Here is a 22,140-nt window from a genome sequence, read left to right as displayed (position 1 = left end):
TCCAGCAGCTAGCAGATTGAGTCTCAGATGACATACATCACACAGTTGGAGTATGTGCCATTAAAAACCTGTCACTCAGAGCCATTCCCTCAGGATCTGTTGACTAGGTGGTGTGGCACTTAAAACACATCTGAATCATCATTCCTCAGAGAACTGGAGATGGTTGGCGTCACTGCCTGGTCCTAGCTTGGACCAGCCTGCAAATACTCTTTCCAAAATCTAAATGGAGAGGAGGAATGAAAGAAAAAAAAATATTCTTCAGAGACTTGGAAAGGTCACAAGTGACGTCAGGAAAGAGTAGATGATATACTCTTCAGAGGTGAGCTGTGTGCCACTTGCCTGGGTTTTTCTTGTGGCCCTGCCTCCTGCGGTTATCTCTGGTGAGAGGCTGCATTTACCAGAGTTCAGACTGAGTTCATCTCGTACCTTTTTATAGTACTTTTGAGTACACTGGAACGAGGTTAGAATATTAATTTAGCCTGCTTGTCTCCAGCTGTGCACCATAAAGAGGCTTCAGCTACCGCAGCAGGCTTCCTATACTATGGAAGGAAACTAATTGCTACTTACAGGCTGAAGCTGACAGGCTGCACTTTCCCCGGCAGCCACTGAAAGTAACTTTTGAAAATCATTATTATTATTAAACATTTATAGCCCGCTTTTGTGTTTTCCAAATGCCTCATAATCATTTCTTTTTGCTCCTCCTGTTGATGTCCCTGAAAGGCAAGTTGATATTGTTATGGTCACACGCTGCACGTGACAGGGCAGAGGAACAGAAGATTCGGTAATCTGCTCTTTGGTGCCATCTGTGATCTGTTTTAGGCGTCCTCAGAGCAGCTTGAGGTATGCACTCTGTTCCTTTGTCCGTTGAATCCATTTCCTCACTGCTTGCTTTTTACATAGCGTGTGAGTATTCATGGCTTTTATACTTTTTTGGCTGACACAGTAAGAAATACAGTTTCTCTACACACACACACACACACACACACACACACACACACTGCATACGTAAAACCAAAACAGTTTTGGCAAACTGTTCATAAGATGCACTATCATATTTTCCGTCCTGTTTTATTTAATTTATTTTAGATAAATTTTTATTTTGAGAGAGAAAGCCAGCGTGTGAGCGGAGGAGGGGCAGAGAGGAAGAGAGAGAGAGAATCGATCTCAAGCAGGCTCCATGCTCAGTGCAGAGACTGACACGGGGCTCGATCTCACAGCTGTGAATCATGACCTGAGCTTAAATCAAGAGTCTAACATTTAACTGACTGAGCCATCCAGGCGCCGCTGTTTTATTATTTTATACAAGTTTCAACCCACTATCTTAATCTTAAGAAGCATCATTTGGTCATGATCCACAATTTTTAAACACACTGCTAGGAGGTACTTGAAGAATACACATGGGACATTTTCTGGAGCATCAGTTTTACTCAAAAGTAAAGGGAGAAAACCATTTTCATATTAAAACATACAGATGCATTATGGAATAGTGTGGAACTTCAGAGAAATTTTGTTCTTATGATGGGCTACTTCATCATCTACCCCCAATCCTCACCCTTCCTTCTACTTCCACCCTGGTATATATGTCCATACTTTCCTCTTCTGTTAAGGGAAATACACTATAAAAAACTTGAGAAGTACTGTCCTTTTGGAAACTTTAGACCAAGTTTATATCTTGTCTAAACCTAAATGGTTTTCAGGTACTTTGAGTAGTACATTTTACAGTTGGTATTCTTATTGAGTACTCACTCTGTACCAGTCACTGTTCTAGAAACTGAGAGCAGTTTCGTAAATAAGACAAAACCCCTCCTCTCATAGCATTTCCATTCTGCTGCAGGGCGGGGTATGTGTGGCACGGGGACAGGCAGTGAGTAAACCAACAAATAAGTAAAATAGTATGTCAGATGAAGGCATTGGAGAAAAATAAAGCAGAGATTGGGATAGGCAGTCCTGGGGTGGTGTAATTACACCTTGGTGGTGTAATTTTATAAATACATTGATCATGGAAGACCTACGTGGAAAGATAATATTTGATTAAAGCAAAGACCTAAAGGAGGCGGGAATAAGCCATGCAGATTTTTGGAGGAAGAGAATTCCAGACAGAAGATACAGCAAATGCACAAAGCCATAAGATAGGAGAGTGCCTGTTCTGTGCCAGAGAAAACAGCAGGCCCCTGTGGCTGACATGGAGCTAGCAAGGAGAGAGTCACAGCACATAATATCAGAGAGGTAATAGGCATCAGATTATAGGCATTCGTAACTTTGGTTTTTATCCTTAGTGAGATGGGAAGTCATTGGAGGTTTGAGCAGAGAGGTATTTATGAGCTGACCCACATTTTAAGAACTCTCTGGCTGCTGTGTTGAGAATAGACTGGGGTGTTACAGGGGGTGGAGGAGGCAGGTGCAGAAACAGGGAGACTGTTAGAAGGCTTTGTGGTATTTCTATTTACTGTTTAGGGATAGGGAGGGGAGATCAAGAAATTGGTTTTAGACATGTTCAGTTTGAGATAATTAGTTATCCAAGTAAAGATACTAAGGCAGTTGGGATATATATGTTGTAACTGATTTCCCATACGCAAGCTAGGTATTGATATTAAAGCTCTCGGAAAGTAGTTCTTCAGCTTGTCAGGATTATGCCTTCCTATTCTGTATATGTTGGGATGGTGAATTTCAAAATAAGAAAGCTCTCTAAAGCAATCAGTATTATCCTCTTTAAGGTTCTATTTAAGAGTAGCTGCTATCCGGATTGGAACTGAGCTGGCTTCATACTGTGTTTTTCCCTTGATTCTTTTTGGCCTCAATGCCTAAAGAGTGATTGGCATGTCATCCTTGGAGAATCTAGTATTTGGGTTGTGATTTACTCCCTATGTTATTCTTAGCATATAGATGTTCTTCTAGCTCAGTGATTTCAAACAAAAAGCTTTTATCTATCATCCACCTGTCTCTGCCTCACTGAGTACCAGTATACCTAACATAGATGTTAATGGGATTATGTTAGGCATACAGATGATAATAGAGGTAGAAAAAGTTGGGAAATGAATGTTTCATTCCATTTGCTCAACATCTTCCCCTTAATTTCATGCAACAAATATTTATTGAGCCGTGGGCATGTCAATGATAGAGCCCCTGCCCTCAAGGAGCTCATTATATTATGAGGGAGGCAGATGTAAACTGTTATGCTATGGTGGAAGTGTATGCACTGGGTGTGTGGAGAGGGATTAGAGTTTTCCTGAGAAATCTTAAACTTGAACTGAATCTTCAGATTAAATAGGTATTGGGACACCTGGGTGGCTCAGTTGGTTAAGCATCGGACTTTGCTCAGGTCATGATCTCACGGTTCTTGAGTTTGAGCCCTTAATCGGGTTAGTACAAGCCCTACTTCTCTTTCTCCCTCTCTGCCCCTCCCTCATTTGCACCCTCTCTCTCAAAACAACAACAACAACAAAAGATATTTTTCAGACAGCTGAAGCTTCAGGGGAATATATTAAGCAGGAAGAACAATATGTAAAAAGGCACAGAGCTATGAGTTTCAGTGTTTGGAGAACAAGAAGTAATTTTGATATGGTTGAAATTAAGGAAATAGGCTGGAGAGGAGGTAGGCAGGGGTCAGATCCAAGAGAACCATATACTCTTGAATGGATGCAGTAGCCAAGAGTAAAACTGGGAGCTACCAAATACAGAGTCTGAAAAGCTAATGTAAGAGGGGAAGTGCCTCCTCCAGAGTGACCTGTGCTATGGATCCCGTAAAGAGAGATTTTACTAAGGGCACAGTAGCAAGAAGAATCATTAAGCTAACAGTTTGCTAATACGCCTTTTTTTTTTTTTTTTTTAATCTCTTCTGATCTCTTTTTAGCATAGCGGTAGTACTACATTTGAGCATGTGTAAGTTTTCACTTGAGTCTAGTATGGTTATCCTTTATATGAAAATTCTGAATAAAAAGGCAAAAAAGAGGATGAAAGAAGAGGGAATTTTTCTTTCACAGACACTTGTTAGCTTACTTACTGTAAGCCAGGCACCATTCTAAGTGCTTCATCAGTACTCACTCACTATTCTCCTAACAATCCATGCATTCAGCACCATTATCTTCATCGGACAGGACACTGAGCTGAGTACTCCTTGCCCAAAGTCACAACAGCTAGTAAATGTGACAGAGTCAGAATTTGAAATCAGGTGATCAGGTCTGGTTCCCAAGTCCACGTTCTGAACCACCACTGTGTCTGCTGCCTCTGATCTGGGTGTCCCAGCTTCTCAGAATTATTCTAGAGCAGAAGTCCCAGGATAGTATTCAGGGTGTCCTGAAATCCCTGAAATTGTATGTCAAAATGTTGCGTGTATGTTTTTCAGGAAGAGGGTCCGTGACTTTTATCTGTTGTCAAGGGGGTCCCCGAGGTAGAATGGTTTAGCACTACTGACCTAGAGGAGCTTTTCATGTCTTTTCCATTGTTAAAAGGCTCCAATTAGAAGGATTCCCTCAGAAGAATAAGATACTTGCAATCTTATTCAGACTCCTTAGGTGACACTGTTTGAAATTAATTGCTTCTCTGCTTGGTCTTCCTAGGAGCTTTTTCCAAACTAGACCACACCAGGCTCCAGATTTAGATTGTTATTTACATAGGATGAAGCCTTGGCTTCTGTTTTGAAAAATCTCTCCAGATGATTCTAATATGTCTTTGGTTAAGAACCACTAATGTTATCCCCTGGAGGATAAAGATTATATTTTCTGTATTCTTCCTTCTATTTCAAATGCTTGGGATATAGTAAACACTAATAAAGGTTTGAATGAGTGGCACATTGTGAAATATGACTGCTTTATATTCAAAGATGATAGTAATGATAATCACTCACATTTCTCATAAGACTTTTCTATAACCCACACTAGCCCACCTCAGTTTTCCCTTCTAAATAAATACCATTTACAGAGCCCGGCACTACCTCAGGATCTTCTTGATGCCCTTATTTGAAGTAAGAGTTCTCTCATTGCTGAGTACCGGATGATTTAGAAAATACCTCTTTCCCAGCAGCCCACAACTGGTATAAATCTTTTCAAGTGGTACTCTAGTACATGTAAATGTCTGTGGTCCTCTTTCCTGAGGTTAGTTACTCTGCTTACATTTACTAGACTCTAGCTTTTTTAGAATCCTGCTGTCTCAGCATTTGGGGCATCAGATTATGTGATATAGGTCAGAAACTCCTAGGGGATTGGTAATTGAAAAGCACAAGTTACAAAGAAAGTAATTTGATGGGTTCTTCTGGGAAAGAGAGAAGAGAAAGACAGTGTCAAGTAGACATAACCAAATTATGGAGACGAAGTAAAGGTATTATTTACGCTGGGGGAGTTGAGTTGATGATAAACGTCAAAGAACTGGAAAAACTTGAAAAGAGGATATCTGTATCTCGTGGCCAAAGTTTTGATAAAGAGCTAGATACGCTGTTGAAGTTTGGACATTTGCCCCAAAGGGGTGAAGGAGGGGTGCTAGATAAGCCCCCCCCCCTTTTTTTTTACTTTATTTGTTTAGAGCAAAAGGAAAGAGAAATAGGCATGGTTACTGATTATAGGACTTACCCAGAGAACTGTTTTCCTGCCTTGCCAAGAGCATAGATGGGAAAGTTACTAGTGACTGAAACCAGTGGGAAGTGGTGGTTTAGAGCAGTTCTCCTCCTCCTCTCCCATCTTACAGTATGTGGTTTTTGTCATCTGCTGCAGTGGAACCTGCCTGTTTCTGAATATATACACCAATCAGTGTCACCCCTGAATAAAAGTACTTATTGTAGCTTTTTAGAAATATAAACAGCATGCTCTGAATTGAACAACAGGCTGTGGTAGAATTCACAGCCTCCCTAAATCAGGAGCTTGTATTGTGACAAGAAAACTCATTTCTTTGCTTGCTGTAAGTCTTTTCCTTTTTCTAGTCCTCAGATTTAGCAGTGTTTGACCAGCAAGCTTTTTCCAACCATAGGGCTTAAGAAAGAAGATTTTATAAAAGAAAAACTTTAAAACTTGTATCTAGAAAGGTGATGGGGGGGTGGGTAGTGCTGTCTGGCACCAGTTACTTTGGAAAGAGGAAAAAGTAAAGGTTTGGAGTCAAATTTGCATTTGAGCCTGCTACGTCTGTGCACTAGCAGTGTGACCCTGGATGTTACTTAATCTTTTGGAACCTCAGTTCCTCATCTGTCAGATGTGAGCAGGGAGTGACACCTACTTTGGGATAATAACAATGAGGATTAGAAATAATATCATTAATAGTACTTAGTAAGTGGGAACAGAAGCTACTACTGTTAATAACCATGGAAACAAACAATAACTGAATAGTTTATTCTGGGTGCAGAACTTAACGCCTTCAATTTATCCCTCCAGGGCTCCTTCTGGAAAGAGGTAGAGTTGTGGGTTGTCCAGGGCTCTGACAGTGGAATGAGTAAGGGATGTGCTTTGCAGTGTATGGGCTGGTATGTCTTGATTTGGGAAGTCCTGCACTGTCTGTAAGAGGAAGGAAATAGAGTGATATATTTCTAGACACATACTGTTCCTTCCCTCCTACCTGGCTTCCTATGATGTCCTGATTTTCCCTCGATACTTTCTTGGCAGGTGGCTGTGAAAAACAATATTGATGTCTTCTACTTCAGCTGCCTCATCCCACTCAATGTGCTTTTTGTAGAAGATGGCAAAATGGGTAAGTACGTCCTCCTGTCCTGCCAAATATACCTTTGCCCTTCCTCTGAATGTCAGAGTATACCCCAGAAGCTTTTTTAAGATTTAAAAAAAAAAAAAAAAAAAGGGGGGGGGGGGAGGGTAAGTCTGTTTTAAAGGCCTAATGCTTACTAATTATATTTATTCTCCTGAGTCACAGTTGATCTTGCTTTGCTGTTGGTCTATCATAGTGCCGGTTTTCTGAATAATCCGGTCACTCCAGCACAGAGTAAGTGGTTTGGTGACAAGGAGATGTGGATTTGAATCTCACTTTCGCTGTTGGTTAGCTGTGTGGTTGTGGCAAGGTGCTTAACTTTCCTGAGTTTCAGTTTTCAAGTTTGCAAAGCGGAAGTAGTTATTGTAAAGACTTGATGAGATAATATATGCAGATTTAGCACTTAGCCCTATACTAAGTTCTTACTGTCTCAAAATAAGAATTCAGTAATTTGCAATAAACCATTAGTACTCCTCATGTGGTTGTTGACATTTCTGTCTTCCCTTACTTAAGAAACCACCACCTAATAACACTCACTTATACTGGTACATATTAATTGTATTGGTACTTAATTGATTTGATTCTTAAAATGGCTCTTTGGGTAGGCAGGACAGATGTAATTATGTATGATGAGATTAAGGGTCAGAAAGATCACAAGACTTACGCAAAGTCATGAAACAGGAGAACAGTGGAGCCAGCGCTGAATCCTGGATGTAGACTTTTTCCAGTGATGTGAGATTGATCAGTGTGGAGTATTTGCACAGCTGAGGACTGGCTCTGGGTCTTGGCCGCTCCTGGCTGTGTTGTAAGAGCCAGCACTCCTGAAGAGAAGCGGTTAAGGCATCAGAAATCGGAATATTGGCAGACTGCACATCCTCCCCTTCCCTCTGCTTCCCCACACAGAGCGCCAGGTCTTCCTCGCAACATGGAAGGATATTCCCAACGAAAATGAACTTCAGTTTCAGATTAAGGAATGTCATCTAAATGCTGGTGAGTAATGACTCTGAATTTCTTGTGCAGCTTAGTAAATCAAATTAGGTACTTGAAAAATTTGTTTTTAATTACCTCTGCTTTCCACATCTACTTGTTTCTGGTGGCTATATGCTAGGTATTTGACTTTGTAAACTTCTCTTTAAAAACTTGAGATGTTTTTATGCAGGGTACTACATTATTCACAAGCTAACAGATTTCACAAACTAGAATGGGTCCATCCACCCAGTTCTTTAGCAGTTGAACATGTGTTAGTCATGTCTCTTGCACATCCCCCTGTAAGCCTCAAGTAATTGAAGTGGCATTTGAGTATATACACTCTCCCAAGGATTAAAAGGACTGTTTCTCCTTTTGTATCAACCTTCAGTATTAGAAGAAAGGTGACTTTCTAAGATCCTTATGCAGAATCTTGTGATTGTAATTAAACAAAAATACATCATAACTGATTAAATTAGCTTTTTTTTTCTTGAGTTGTATCAACTTTCATATGATGATATTAACCTCTATAATCACCATTAAAAAGCCCCAGGCCCTTCTGTAGTTAATTTTATTACTGCAGTAGAACATCAAAGCAGGAACCCAAAGAGGAGAAACCATACAGCTGTATTATTCCCTAGGTCTTGATAGGGCTTGTCTCACGGAAGTTTCCTGAGGAGTTAGAAGGGGCCCTGAGCTTTGCAGTGTCCTGCCTTGGTCCCAGGCACTCTTTTTTTTTTTTTTTTTTTTTTTTTTTTTAATGTTTATTTATTTAGAGAGAGAGAGAACAAATGAGCAGGGGAGGTACAGAGAGAGGGGGAGAGAGAGAATCCCAAGCAGGCTCCGCACTACCAGCACAGAGCCCGATGCAGGGCTCAAACTCATGAACTGTGAGATCGTGACCTGAGCCGAAACCAAGAGTCGGATGCTTAATCGACTGAGCCACCCAGAGGCCCTGGCAGTCGCTCTTTTTTGAGGTTAGCACAAAGCTTTCTAAGTTTGAATGAAAATGAGCTTTGGTGCTTGGTACCTTCTCCTCTGCCTTTTATCTATTTCCTCCTCATTTGTCAATGGTTTGCACATGGGGTTTTCAGTGGCTGTCCCACCATAACTGCAGCACAGCAGTGGGAGAAAGGGGCAGTATGGGAGTACAGAGAAGGGTGAGAAACTGTCTTCTCTCATTCCTACCTTTTCTTTTTAACTTTTGTCTTTTGGGGCTCTATGATATATGTATTCATCCTCTGTGTTCAGACAGATCTTCTCTTATGGGGCTGCTCCTGAACCTTTGAAGAAGTGTCTGAGGAGATAGTCTTCTATAATTTCCATTGTAATAACTATGTAGTTGATTCTCTTCAGGAACACCACAACATCTGCCTTCTTCCTAATGTAGTCTTGGTCTAGGTTTCTCACCCTGACTGGTTATGTATGTATTAAACAAAACTAAAGTTTTTGCTACATTTTCATAAAAAGTCATAATCCAGAGGCACCTGGGTGGCTCAGTTGGTCAAGCGTCTGACTTCAGTTCAGGTCACGATCTCTCCATTCCCAAATTCGAGCCCCACATCAGGTTCTGTGCAGACAGCTCAGAGTCCGGAGCCTGCTTCGGATTCTGTGTCTCCCTCCTCCTCTGCTCCTCTCCTGTTCATGCTCTGTCTCTCAAAAATAAATAAATGTTAAAAAAAATTGTTTTAAAAATCATAATCCAGTTGAGGTGCTTTTGGTGCCATATTCTAGGTAGATGATGGTGTTACCTGTCCTCTCTGAGGCTCACGGTCAGCTACCACAAGCCTCATTTCATGAGTGTAGGAGCTTGGGTAGCCTTCCATGGCAGAAGCTGTGCTGCAGGAAGCTGTCAGGTGCAGAATCCACAGTGGCTCATGGTGAGAACCAAAGCAGATCATGTTAGAGAAGCACTCCTACCCAGCTTAGAAGACACCCTTTGTTCAAGTCACTCTTGCAGAGGTTGGTCCTATGGCAGCATTTCATATATTATTGTCCTGAGAACATTTGTCTCTCAAAGAAAAAAGGGGGTTCTGTGGTTACAGCTGCAAAAGGCAGTGCATGATGGGCCTCTACTAGAAGTTGCCATTGCATGTGAGCACACATAAAAGCTGAGGAGCCCACCATTGTGGAAACCTGTTTAACTCAAGGTTAACTGAATTTATTGACCATGGAATTTAAAATCACAACACGCTTATTAACATCCTGTGGAACACCAGTGCAGTGTTCCTTTTTTTTTTTTTTTTTTTTTGAGATTTAATTTTAATCTCTACACCCAGTATAGAGGTTCGAACTCACAACCCCGAGATCAAGAGTCACCTGCTCCACAGACCGAGCCAGCCAGACGCCCCAACACCAGTGTTCCTTGAGCATGATCTGGGAAACACTGGCCTATAGGGAACAAAGGAAGGCCAGAGTAATTGGAAAGGTTTGGTTTCAGACATCCAGTATGAAAGGGAAATGGTTTTTCAAAAAAAAAAAAGAAGTTTGGATGACTGATGGTTTTAGTCTGGCCTGCCAAAATAAAAGATCCCCCTACATCCAGATTGGAGTTCTGAACCCTTACTGCACCTTAGTGTACATTTATGATCTTGCCAAGGAAGAGATGTCTGGCCTTTCTCCCAGTGGGGCTGTGTCCTCTGCTGTAGCCTGGCACAATTTCTCAGAGCAAATTCAGTTTTGATCAATTCTGCCATGGCTTCATGCCAGTTCCTCACTGCCTTGGGTGCTCCAAATACCAGCGAATAGGTTTTTCAGTGACATACTGCCTTATGGCAGCACAGCATATGGAGTGGAAGGAAAAACAGCCACTTTTGTTTTCTTCAGGAGGCCAAGGCCATCATTTTCCCACACTAAATCACTGCTAATCTGCAAGACCACTTCCTGCAACTAATCCTTTCTAGCTTTTCCTCTGCATCCACCCCAAAGTCTGGAGTGGCCTGGCCTTTACATTTCCCTCCAGTCCTGAGGGCTCTATTAACAGTATGTTTCCAGGTTTAGTGCCTTCTGATTCAACACCCTGGGTCTAGCTGGGAGCTAAAAATACCATCCTTTCCAGCTGATCTGCCCTAATCACAATAGCACCAACACTTTAAATAGCTTTTCTGTGCCAGAGTAGACATTTGACAGATGGAACTAACACTCTGAGGGCTACAGGAAGTCACAGGCTTAAAGGACTTAGCAACCTGGCCTTCAGTCTTCACTTTTGCTCTTCCATTTCTTTCCATAGAAAATAAACAGGAAACCCTCTTCCCTTCCTAAGCCTTAAAAATTATAATCAGATCTTAATAGAAAGGTGTATATGATAAGGGGCTTATGGGACCACTAGTTGTGTAAATACTAGAAAATGTTAAATCACGAAGGCACTAATGTATGGGTTTCCCTGCTTCCTAGCACTTGTCATCTCTCCTGGTGTCAAGAGTTTGCATGAATCTGTTCTGCAGCTTACCATTAGCTACATGTCAGGGTTAGTGTATGTCTGGGATCACTATCTTAATTGCACAAGAACTAGTTGCAGTGCTTGGAGAAAGGAGCCTTTCTAGCAAGCAGTCTACAAACCTGTTTTTTTTAATTGTTTATTATATTTTTAAAAGCTCAGCAGCATATTGTATCTGTATTCACTAGTTAGGCACTACAGTAGGGGACAGATCTTTCTTCTGGTGGGATACTTAGGTAGGGGTGAGTTCTGTTTCTCTGTTTTGTTGTCGCTCTCCCTGTCCTTTGGAACATGTCAGAAATGGAAATGCTTCGCTGGCCATCACTTAAGTAGAGTTTGGTTGCTCAAATGGTAAAATGTGTTTTTTTCAGCAGTCGTAGTTTGGGACTCAGTTGGCCCCAAATGTAAATTTCCCCTTCCCACTCTCAAATATAAGTACCATCTCCACTCTTCCTGGTGCTGGAAGAGATGTGACCTTAGCTAAAGTAGGAAAATGAAGACCATATCCACACCTCCTCAGATTTTAGGCCCCAGACTCAGCCAACTTTGGGGAAGAAGACAAATGAACAAGAAGAAACCCCATCTGGGTGGCCTGGGTGGCACAGTCGGTTAAGCGTCCGACTTCAGCCAGGTCACGATCTCACGGTCCGTGAGTTCGAGCCCCGCGTCAGGCTCTGGGCTGATGGCTCGGAGCCTGGAGCCTGTTACCAATTCTGTGTCTCCCTCTCTCTCTGCCCCTCCCCCGTTCATGCTCTGTCTCTCTCTGTCTCAAAAATAAAAAAAAAATAAAAAAAAAAAAAAAAAGGAAGAAACCCCATCTGAAAGCAAGTATAAACCTATTTGATATCTTTTTTAGTCTATCCTTTAGGGCAGATCTCCTTGTCTTTACAACTCCTCCTAACATTCTCAGACTCTCAGAGTGGTGGTAAGATTACATCTTATTTCCCAGAAGTTCAGGTGTGTTAACACACACACACACACACACACACACACACACACACACACACACACAAATGATACCTTGTCAAGAAATGTATCCCAGTCTGGCTGGGAAGCCTCCTCACATCTGGCTCCCATTGCTATTCTTTTTTTTTTTTTTTTTTTTTTTTTATTTAACATGTATTTATTTTTGAGAGACAGAGAGAGACAGAGCATGAGCCAGGGAGGGGCAGAGAGAGAGGAGACACAGAATCCAAAGCAGGCTGCAGGCTCTGAGAAAGCTGTCAGCACAGAGCCTGATGCGGGGCTCGAGCCCACAAACTGTGAGATCATGACCTGAGCCGAAGTCGGATGCTCAACTGACTGAGCCACCCAGGCGCCCTTCCCGTTGCTATTCTTAATAAGTACATTTAGTACAGTCCGATTATTCTTTCCTCTATCTGTCTTCAAGCTCAAACCTAATATGTAAGATTTATAAAACTTGACTCACGCATACCTATGTTCTAAACCCCTCCCTGCAGTTGGTCTTCTGGTAGAAATTATATACAGCCATTCAGTAGGAGCAGAGCCAGGTTTCTGGCCAGAATGTTTCCTAAATGTATTAACGTTACCTTCATTCAACTTGTTTATTCTGCCTGGCTGTTTGCCACGTTTTTTAATTCTGGAAGGCTGAGTGTGTTTGTGTATTTGTGTGCTTCCATTTCTTACCCTGTCATCTCTTACGTAAGTGGTGAAATCATGAGAAGTCTGTAGGAACCTGGGCCTTGCTATATATACAGTCTAGAACACATTTTTGCCCATGCAGCAAAGTGCCTCTTCAGTAAAAGCTCCTGTGTGTGTTTTCTGTTTCCTTGGAAATGGGCAAGAGCCTTGAAAGTTAGGAATAGCTTTTACAACTTAAAACAAGCCCCCCTGTCTTAAAACAGGACATTTCTGTCAAAATACATTAGCCAAACTCCAGCTGGTGATGTTGCCTAGCAACTCAGTGTAAGCTGCAAGAGCCCTTCATTATGGGAACCAAGGTGGCAGAACTGCCTGACCCTCAAGAAGGTGATTAAAAAGCACGTTGAGGCCCCCTCCTCCAACAGTATTGCACATAATTACCATGAGATACACTTTTTAACTCCCCAGAGATAGCCGGTTCTTAAGTTATAACTGCTCTGCTTGGTGTTAGTGAAAACTTGGAGGTAAAAGGGGAAGAGTTAAGTAACAACTAAATATGGTGCAAATGTTTAATGAATGGGCTTTAATGCCTCCTTCGCTGAGCTCTCATTGGTTTGAATGTGGGAGAAAGACATGAGAGTAAGAACTACTTCCAAGATTAGCCCACATCTCAGTAGGTGGTTTTTAATGCCTATGGCAGTGTGTGTGTGTGTGTGTGTGTGTGTGTGTGTGTGTGTGTGTATAAATCGGCCTCTCTAGCACCAGTCAGAGGCTCATTCGCCAGTATTGATGGCAAGTACCCATTGTGCCCCAGATACCATGGGACAATGATGAGAAACTCCAGGATCCCTGTGCTCAGAGAGCTTCTTCTCTAGGGAGAGCAGAGAGGCCAGCCATCGTTGCATTTTTTTCCTAGAGAGCACAACAGAATACGACAGATGTTTATGTGGAGAATTCCTGAAGTCAGCATGAGTAATATGAATTCTCATCAGAAACAAACGTAATAAACTCTCAACAAAGAAGCAGCATTTATTCGTCTCTGTTCTTAGGAGTTTCTTTCTCTGATGCTTCACCATCTCTCCTTTTGGCAGTCAGAGAACAAGGAGATTGAAATGACCTTTAATTCTGGACCTTCATGTCTCTGGGATGTGGCAGTCACAGGGAAGACCACAAACACCAACCAGGTCTTACCCTGGGCCGGGGGCCACAGACGCCTCTGCTGTGCTGAGCAGCCACAGTCCCGGGTATAGGGCCAGGTGGCCGTCCTCTTAGCATGACTTCAGTCTTTCTCACAGTCTTTGGTTGAGACTTTTTCTTTATTAATTTGGAGGCTTGAGAAATCATTTGCCGGCTTAAAAAAAAAAATTCTGAAACATCCAGGTTAATACATTTGACTTGCAGGATTTCTACAACTCTGGGCCCTTTTCTGATCCTGGCAGTTGAGGCCAGAGTGGCTCACAGTGAAGTAGTAGCGATTTGGGAAGTAAGTGTGGATTTGATCATCAATCTGTGTATCCCTGTAGATCTGGGATCAGTGTTCCAGAAGTGGATACCAACATGGCAGGCACTATAGCAGTACCTTTACACCTGCTGTCTTTGTCCTCTTCAGAGCGTTTTTATCTGTCTAGCCCCTAGTTTCAGATTACCAACTCTCTGACCCACCATAATCTCCACAGGTAATCTTTACACTAATGTTTAGGTGCACCTTACTCTGTTTTTCTCTCCTGGAATCTGTTAGGCACTTCAAGAGCCTCTTCCTCACGCACTGCTGTTGTGGGTGAAGGGCTTTCTGAAATGTGTGCCTGCGTGAGTATGACCGTGCTTCTCAGGAGACTATACTTGTGGCTCATGAGGATGTCAGAAAAGTTAGCATGCATTTGTTATTTTAACTGAAGGTTAACATTTTGAATTTTTAATCTGTGTTTCTAGACACTGTTTCCAGCAAATTGCAAAACAACAACGTTTATACTATCGCCAAGAGGAATGTGGAAGGGCAAGACATGCTGTACCAATCCCTGAAGCTCACTAATGGCATTTGGATTTTGGCTGAGCTACGTATCCAGCCAGGAAACCCAAATTATACGGTAAGGCCTTTCTGAAAATAGGTGAGATGGGTTCAAGGAGGGAGGTAAGAGCCCTTTCATTTCTTCTTAGCACCACGGAAAGACCTGGAGGAGGCGCTGCAGACCCCAGACATCCAAAACAAGCAGTCAGTCAAGAAGCCCCCATTCACCTCGTTGGAGGACCTTGTCTCTTCAGTGTCTGTCTGCCCGATCCAGTAGGCACGGTGGCTCTGGCAGCAGGGAGTGTGTGGACTTGCTCTGGAACGTGCAGGGTTCCTCACGATACTTCTCAAGCATTTCTGTGCATGTGGTGCTGTCACAAGCTGCTAAGAGGGCTGTTTACATAGCTCATGTCAAGAAGGCCTTCTTTCCTGCCCTTGGAGTTCATGACTTAAGACTGTCAGAGTCATAGACACATGAGCCTTATAAGCCTTTGTTTTCACAGCACCGTGTGTCCTGAAATGCCCACTGAGAAAGGTGAGGCGAAACTGGGGCACACCTTTGGAAGACTGCAAGGGGACTTTAGTTTGGAAAACTCCTTTGGTTCCATAACTGGACTAAAATTAAAAGTCTGGCAGTATTTTTAGAGCAGGAGTGATTGCCTTGAACAACAAAGACTGACCCCTGAGGCACTGGACAGTGTTTGCTGTTATGACATGTGATCTCCCAACAGGATGCTGCTTGTCATCTGCATTTTGTAAAATGAAAGCTCCTGGGATGGGGAAAATATCTCAGTCTTATGTTGTCTTTGAGGTTTCTGTAGGCTGTTTTGAAGGAAGGGACAGGAAAGTGACAGAAGAGAATATGGTTCAATACTGAAAAAGCTGAATAGGAGATTAAGAGGCCATTTTAGCCACTGAGTGAGAAAAGTCTGTGACTGCACTCCTTAATTTTAACAGCCAAGTCTGTTTTCATTAGCATACATCAAGGGAATAGTACCACCCGGAACTGAGAATTCTTGTGTTTTCCCTACTAGTTCCCTCCTTTGAAGCAGCTGGAAGCACATGTGTGTTTGTGTGTGTGTGTGTGTGTGTGTGTGTGTGTGTGTGTGCGCGCGCGCACACTCCTCAGTTCTATCAAGCTAGATTTTTGTGAGTGGGAAACTTCAGGCTTCCTCCATGAAGTAGACACTCCTTCCACCCACCTTCTCCTCCACCAGTCTCATCTTTTTTGGAAAGAAACTACCCCATCGTTTACTTTGAGTTCCCTAAGAAAGGAAAAAACCCTTCTGTGCTGTTGCTGAAAGGGCAGGTCTAAACTGTCGAATCGGGTCTTGTAAAATAACTCTATTTTCTTCTTTAGAAATGTGCTCTTAAGAGAGGGGCGCCTGGGTGGCTCAGTTGGTTAAGCGTCTGACTTGATTTCAGCTCAGGTCATGATCTCCTGGTTCGTGGGATTAAGTCCCACATGGGGCTGTGTGCTGACATTGCAGAGCCTGCTTGGGATTCTGTCTCTTCCCGTCTCTGACTGCCCCTCCCCTGCTCTCACTCAGTCTCTCAAAACATATAACTAAGCATTGAAAAAATAATAATGTGCTCAGAGAGAGAGTGTGTGTGTTTTGTTTATCTATTTTATTGTGTACAGGCTTTCATCTCAGCTATGTTAAAGAAGCGTGGTCACTCCTTGTTTGCAGATAAGGAAACCAAAGTTAAGAGTGTTTTATCAACTTGTCCAAGATCATGTAATTTGTTGGTAGTTGTGTTATGCTTAGAATTCAGGTTATATCTTGACCCTTACACCATCTTCACTGTGAGGATAGTGAGAATTTCGAGAAGGACCTCTTAATGTCACTGTCTTAAACATTGCTTGTTTAAAATTTTCTAACTTTTTTATTTTGAAATAAGTTGAGACTGACAAACTTTGAAAATGGTACCGGGTTCCCACATGTCTTTCACCCAGTTTTCCCTACTGGTAACATCTTATATGCCCATAGTACATTCTCAAACAGGTTATTGATATTGGTACAATACTATTAACTAAACTGTAGCCCTTACTCAGATTTCACCAGGTCATACATTATTCTGTTACTGTTGATGGGGGTGGTTGGCAAGTGTACTTGACTGTGCACTCTTACTACATGTGTGTAGATTGGTATAGTCATCACCACAGGCAGGACATCAAACTGTTGCGTCACTGCAAAAAAGTTCCGTTCTTGCTCTCCCTTTATAGCCAGATTCTCATCCAGCCCTGTGCCCTGGCAACCACTGATGTTCTCTCCATTACTGTAATTTTGTCATTTTGGGAGTGTACTATAAATTTAAATTCTTAAAATATGAAATCTTTTGACGTTTTGTTTTTGTTTTTGTTTTTTTTTTTTTGCTTTTCGGTTAGCACAATACCCTTGACATTCATCCAGGTTGTTAATGTGTAACAGTAGTTTGTTCGTTATGACTGAGTAGTAGTCCACCATATGGATGTACCACTGCTTATCCATTCACCTGTTGAAGGACATTTCCTCCCCTATTTTTTCATTTTAACAGTTTTTATTTAAAGTCATGTATAAGATTATTTTATTCCTACATCTTCCCAATTATTTCTTTTTTATATTTGCCCTTTTCCTTTCCTACTTGCAAGATTTGGCTTTATGTTCAAGGATCTTCTTGCAGTCTTTGCAGTTTTAGTCTAGTAATAACCACCTTGCCAGGCTGGATGCCCACATGGACAGTTGTGCCTTTCGCCCTCTCTCGCTGTACTCGTTCAGTGTAGATGACGTATTTCTTCCTGTAAACCTGGACTACGTTGCCAATTTGCTGACCTCTGTAGTGCCCTCGCACAACCTGTACTTACTTCCTCATCCTTTTGGATGGGCGTGGATCGAACATTGTACTTCTGTCACAGCTGTTTGGAAAGAGGGGAAGACAAAATCTTCCTGCAAATGCGGGAGGGTACATTGACATGCCTTTTACAGTGCTTCCTCCGGTCAGAAGTCACAAAGGGATTGAACTTCGTTTTGGCCACTGGAGCTTCAGCAGTGGCCACAGAAGGGAAGAGCCTCCTATATATTTTTTTTAATTTTTAAGATACAGATTTATGTACGGTTGTAAGAAATAATCCAGTGGGATTTTGTCCTCATTGTGCCTTTTTATAGCCACACCCACCTCCCTTCTTTCCTTGTATTTATAAATGGTAAATTTGTTTATACTTCCTTGCCCTCTTTCCTGTTTTCCATCCATCTGGTGTCTAGGTTCCTTCTGCCCACAGAACAATCCAAATTTTCCATCACAACATGTGACACAGACCTAATCCATTCCCCTAAATGGTGCTGCAGACTTCAAAGTCCCTGGGGTCTGTTTTCTTCCTTCCATCACCCTAACACCTATTACACTATTGATCTGTCTCAGCAAGGTATTAAGGAGGAAGAAAATCTGGTTGAGCCAGTACTAATGCTAGAGGACCGATGGTCCCTAAGCCTCCTAAAAGGTGGATAAATCACTCCCTCCCCCCTGCCCCTTACTGTATTTCATTAGGAAAGATGTTTATCCTGTAAGGATGAGGCCCTGTCACTCTAAGTAGCTACATCTTATCGGGAAAGGTAACTTGTCCCTGGGGAAAAAGTATGTGTTCCAGACTGTAAACCAGAAGTAGATGTGTTAAATACCTGGCTTACTGAGGCATAAGAGGTGATTCTTCTTTCCTCACTGGGTCTGGATGTGTGACATTCCAGAGTGGTTGGTATTAAAGATGTGTCACATAAGTAGGTCAGCAGTTCAAAAGTTAAAACCCTGGTAAGGTCTCTTTTCCCTTAGTAACCCAAAACAAGACCCAGAGTCGCACCTTTATTTTATAAGTCAAATTATTTGGTTTTATTAATTGTTTTTTTTATGTATGTTTCCCTTATACTTCAGGATTTAGGAAAATCTTTTTTTTTTTTTTTTAATTCATTCTAGCTTGTCTTAGTTGGAAAGCAAAAGATGAATTTAAGCCTAAACCTGACCCTTTGTTAGAGGTTGGCATGGCTTGAAGAGGGGAGTATGATATAAGGAGAGAAAGATTGATTCTTCCTCATCCAACCCCCTCTGCAAAGAGCAGCTGAAACTTAGAGTCCAGGCCTGATCTGTCCATGACTACTCCCCTCCCCCCAGTGCTAGCTTGGCAGATCGGGCTTTTGTAGAGGAAGGCAACATTTCCTTACCAGTCATGAACAACAACAACAAAAAAAGAGGCTCCAAATGGTACATCTTACAAAGGTGTGGAAAAAATATTTTGGGAGAGAGGAACCACCCCTCTGTAGTCTGAGAGTTAACTCCCTTAGGCTGGTCGTCCTCTTTTTAGCTTCCTCTCCTCCTCTTCTGAACCCACATACTTTCCCACGAGAATTTTCCACGACACTGGCAGTGGAGAGGCTGTGGAGGAGGAGGTAGAAAATTGCCTCTATAGTCAGGGAAATGCCTAGAGCTGCAACTTTGACCAAAGTAGGGAGCCGTTTTCTATGCATAATGACATTCTTAAATTAGTCGGGGTTGTTTTTTGGTTTTGGGTTGTTTTTTGTTTTTGTTTTTGTTTTTACATTTGTCAGAATTGCCTTCCTGATTAATGTCAAACAGCAACTTTGAAAGTGCCTTAGAGACCGAATATTAAAGCTGTAAATAAATAGAGCCTCTTTTGATGTTCTTTTGTTTGGCTGCTTTTGGGTTTTACCTTTTTTTTTTTTTTAAAGTAATCTCTGTGCCCAAGGTGGGCCTCAAACTCACAACCCTGAGATCAAGAGTCACATGCTCTACTGACTGAGTCAGCCAGGTGCCCTGGTTTTTGCATTTTTTTAATTTGCATTTTTAAACTTTTGAGGATGTACGTTTTTTTCAAGAAATTCAGGGTTGCAACAACATGGATGGAACTAGAGTGTATTAGGCTGAGCAAAATAAGTCAGTCAGAGAAAGACAAATACTATCTGATTTCACTCACATATGAAATTTAAGAAACAAAACAGGTGAACCTAGGGGAAGGGAAGGAAAAATAAGATAAAAACAGAGAGGGAGGCAAACCATAAGAGACTTGTAAATACAGAGAACAAACAGGGTTGCTGGAGGGGAGGTAGATGGGGGATGATGGGCTGATTGGGTGATGGGCATTAAGGAGGGCACTTGTTGGGATGAGCACTGGGTGTTATATGTAAGTGATGAATCACTGGATTCTACTCCTGAAACTAATACTACACTGTATGTCAACTAACTTGAGTTTAAATTAAAAAAAAAAACAAGGGGCGCCTGGGTGGCGCAGTCGGTTAAGCGTCCGACTTCAGCCAGGTCACGATCTCACGGTCCGTGGGTTCGAGCCCCGCGTCAGGCTCTGGGCTGATGGCTCGGAGCCTGGAGCCTGTTTCCGATTCTGTGTCTCCCTCTCTCTCTGCCCCTCCCCCGTTCATGCTCTGTCTCTCTCTGTCCCAAAAATAAATAAAAAAACGTTGAAAAAAAAAAATTAAAAAAAAAAAAAACAAAACAAAACAAAAAGAAATTCAGGGTTGACCAATATCTTCCTGATATTTTTGCTAAATATATTGTCACCTTTTGTACTATGTGAAATTGCCCAGTGTCTCTGAGAATAAAGAGGTAAAGGAATGTAAAATCTCATAGTGCTATATGATTAAAGACAGGTTTTGCTTACATACCCTAATAGATGAAAACAATGGTGTCGGTAATGCAAAAAGCAAATGTTCAATTTTCTGGTTCTAAATGCAATTTGCATGCTTCTGTTATATTACTGTTAATAATATTTTGGTTACTGTGATACAGTCAAGGATTTCAAATCTGAGAGGGAGGGAGAGAGAATCTTCAGCAGGCCCCATGCTCAGCACAGAGCCCGACATGGGGCTCGATCCCATGACCTGAGCCAAAACCAACAGTCAGACGCTCAACCGACTGAGTCACCCAGACGCCCTAATCTGGGTTTAAGTTTTGTGCTTATTGACCCACAAAATGAAAATCTCCATGTTCAACATTGAAATTGTTTTATTAAAGTTTTCGTTTTAATTTGATGATTGTGAGACTAGAAGAAGAGAAGTGGTAGACGAGTGGCATCAGGAGTGTCTTTGCCTGTTTAGGGAGGTAGCAAATGAGGAAACTGGTGCCGTAAATTGCTGTCTGGTTATACTAAGTCAGTGTCTCTTGGTGTTCACATTTGCCTTCCATAACAGTGTTTTTGCTGTCCTCCGTGTAATACAAAAAGGACTAGTACCTTGGATATCTATCCTCTCTTATGCTTTTATTTTGCTTGATCGTACATCTTGAATTGGAACTGAGATAACCATCCTTGTCTGAGTGAGAAACTGGGGCAGGCAGCCGAAATGACCCCAACAAGTTAGACTTTCACCCTTCCCTTTTCATTTGGTAATAATCCCTGTGACCCTTAGCAGAGCGTTGGAGTAGCTGTTCCCCCACAGTCAGAGGTTTTGATGTTTTTAGTATGGATGATTCCTAACCTCACAGACCCACAGAGAATGTAGGTGGAAACACAGCACAAGTTGACGTTGATTAAATTGAAATTTTAAAACCCACAGAACTTAACAGAACCTCTCTTGGTTTGGCCTCTCAGTGAAAGAGGCTCTTCTCTCTTTGCATCAGAAAGAGATTTCCTTGAACTGAGTACTGGCTATCTTTCAAGCCAATGCCAACCTCCATGCTAATCCTCTTCTCCTTTTCTCCCTAACAGCTGTCGCTGAAGTGTAGAGCTCCTGAAGTCTCTCAGTACATCTATCAGGTCTACGACAGCATTTTGAAAAACTAATAGACTGGTCCGGCGCCCTCCGGCCATCCTGTGATTGGTGCAAGCCAAGAACTCTTAACTGGAAGAAATTGTGTTGCCGTGTAGAATCTGAACCCAAACACACTGAGGCCACCCACCAAGGTAGTGACTAGTCTAACCTGTGCTAACATTAGGGCACAACCTGTTGGATAGTTGTAGCTTCCTGTGAACATTTGTAACCACTGCTTCGATCACTTCCCTCCTCTTGCCACTCGCCGCCGCTATCTGTCCTTACTTGTGAGCTTCTCCATAGTGTGCCAGTGGCTGGCATTTTTGAGTGTAGTTTGATATTTTGTAATTGAGAGCTCATTTCAAAAGCAGAAAAAGACAAAAAATATTAAAGCAAGGAAAAGTGTCACTGAAACATAAACTGCACTTTATTGTTTTATATTTTTGTACATATGAGAAATGGAGGGCATAGTGTACCTGGTAGAAAGTGTTAAAACACCCGACTGCCATTAACCACACAGTCCTGGAGAAAGAAATGCAGTTATTTGCACCCCCTGTTAGGGGTTCTCTTATCTGTGGCAACCTTGCCCCTGCTCATTTGGGTTTTCACTTTCTTCTCTCTCCAAAGTCCCTCCCTTTCTTTATGATTTCCAACCCCCCCCCCCCCCCCCCCACACCCCTTATTATCATCTCATCTGATTGCTCTGG

The 22,140-nt window shown here is 42.1% G+C and overlaps 1 protein-coding gene and 1 pseudogene across 4 annotated transcripts in view; one reads left to right on the top strand and one right to left on the bottom strand.

The window, feature by feature from the left end:
• Positions 1–21,853, top strand: part of AP2B1 (adaptor related protein complex 2 subunit beta 1) — a 134,207-nt gene extending 112,354 nt beyond the window's left edge. For all 4 annotated transcript variants that reach the window (XM_049636588.1, XM_049636589.1, XM_049636586.1 and 1 more), the window contains 4 exons: positions 6,582–6,666; positions 7,582–7,668; positions 14,612–14,766; positions 21,391–21,853. In XM_049636588.1, coding sequence (XP_049492545.1) covers positions 6,582–6,666; positions 7,582–7,668; positions 14,612–14,766; positions 21,391–21,465 — 402 coding nt within the window. In that variant the 3' untranslated portion in view covers positions 21,466–21,853. The remainder of the gene's footprint in view (positions 1–6,581; positions 6,667–7,581; positions 7,669–14,611; positions 14,767–21,390) is intronic.
• Positions 17,077–19,180, bottom strand: LOC125927611 (60S ribosomal protein L26-like; annotated as a pseudogene).
• Positions 21,854–22,140: the final 287 nt, after the last annotated feature.

The sequence above is a fragment of the Panthera uncia genome, chromosome E1 (genome assembly GCF_023721935.1).
Source record: "Panthera uncia isolate 11264 chromosome E1, Puncia_PCG_1.0, whole genome shotgun sequence".
NCBI classification, from domain to species: domain Eukaryota; kingdom Metazoa; phylum Chordata; class Mammalia; order Carnivora; family Felidae; genus Panthera; species Panthera uncia.
Note: the sequence above shows the minus strand (reverse complement) of the source record. Positions and strands in the feature narration are given on the sequence as shown.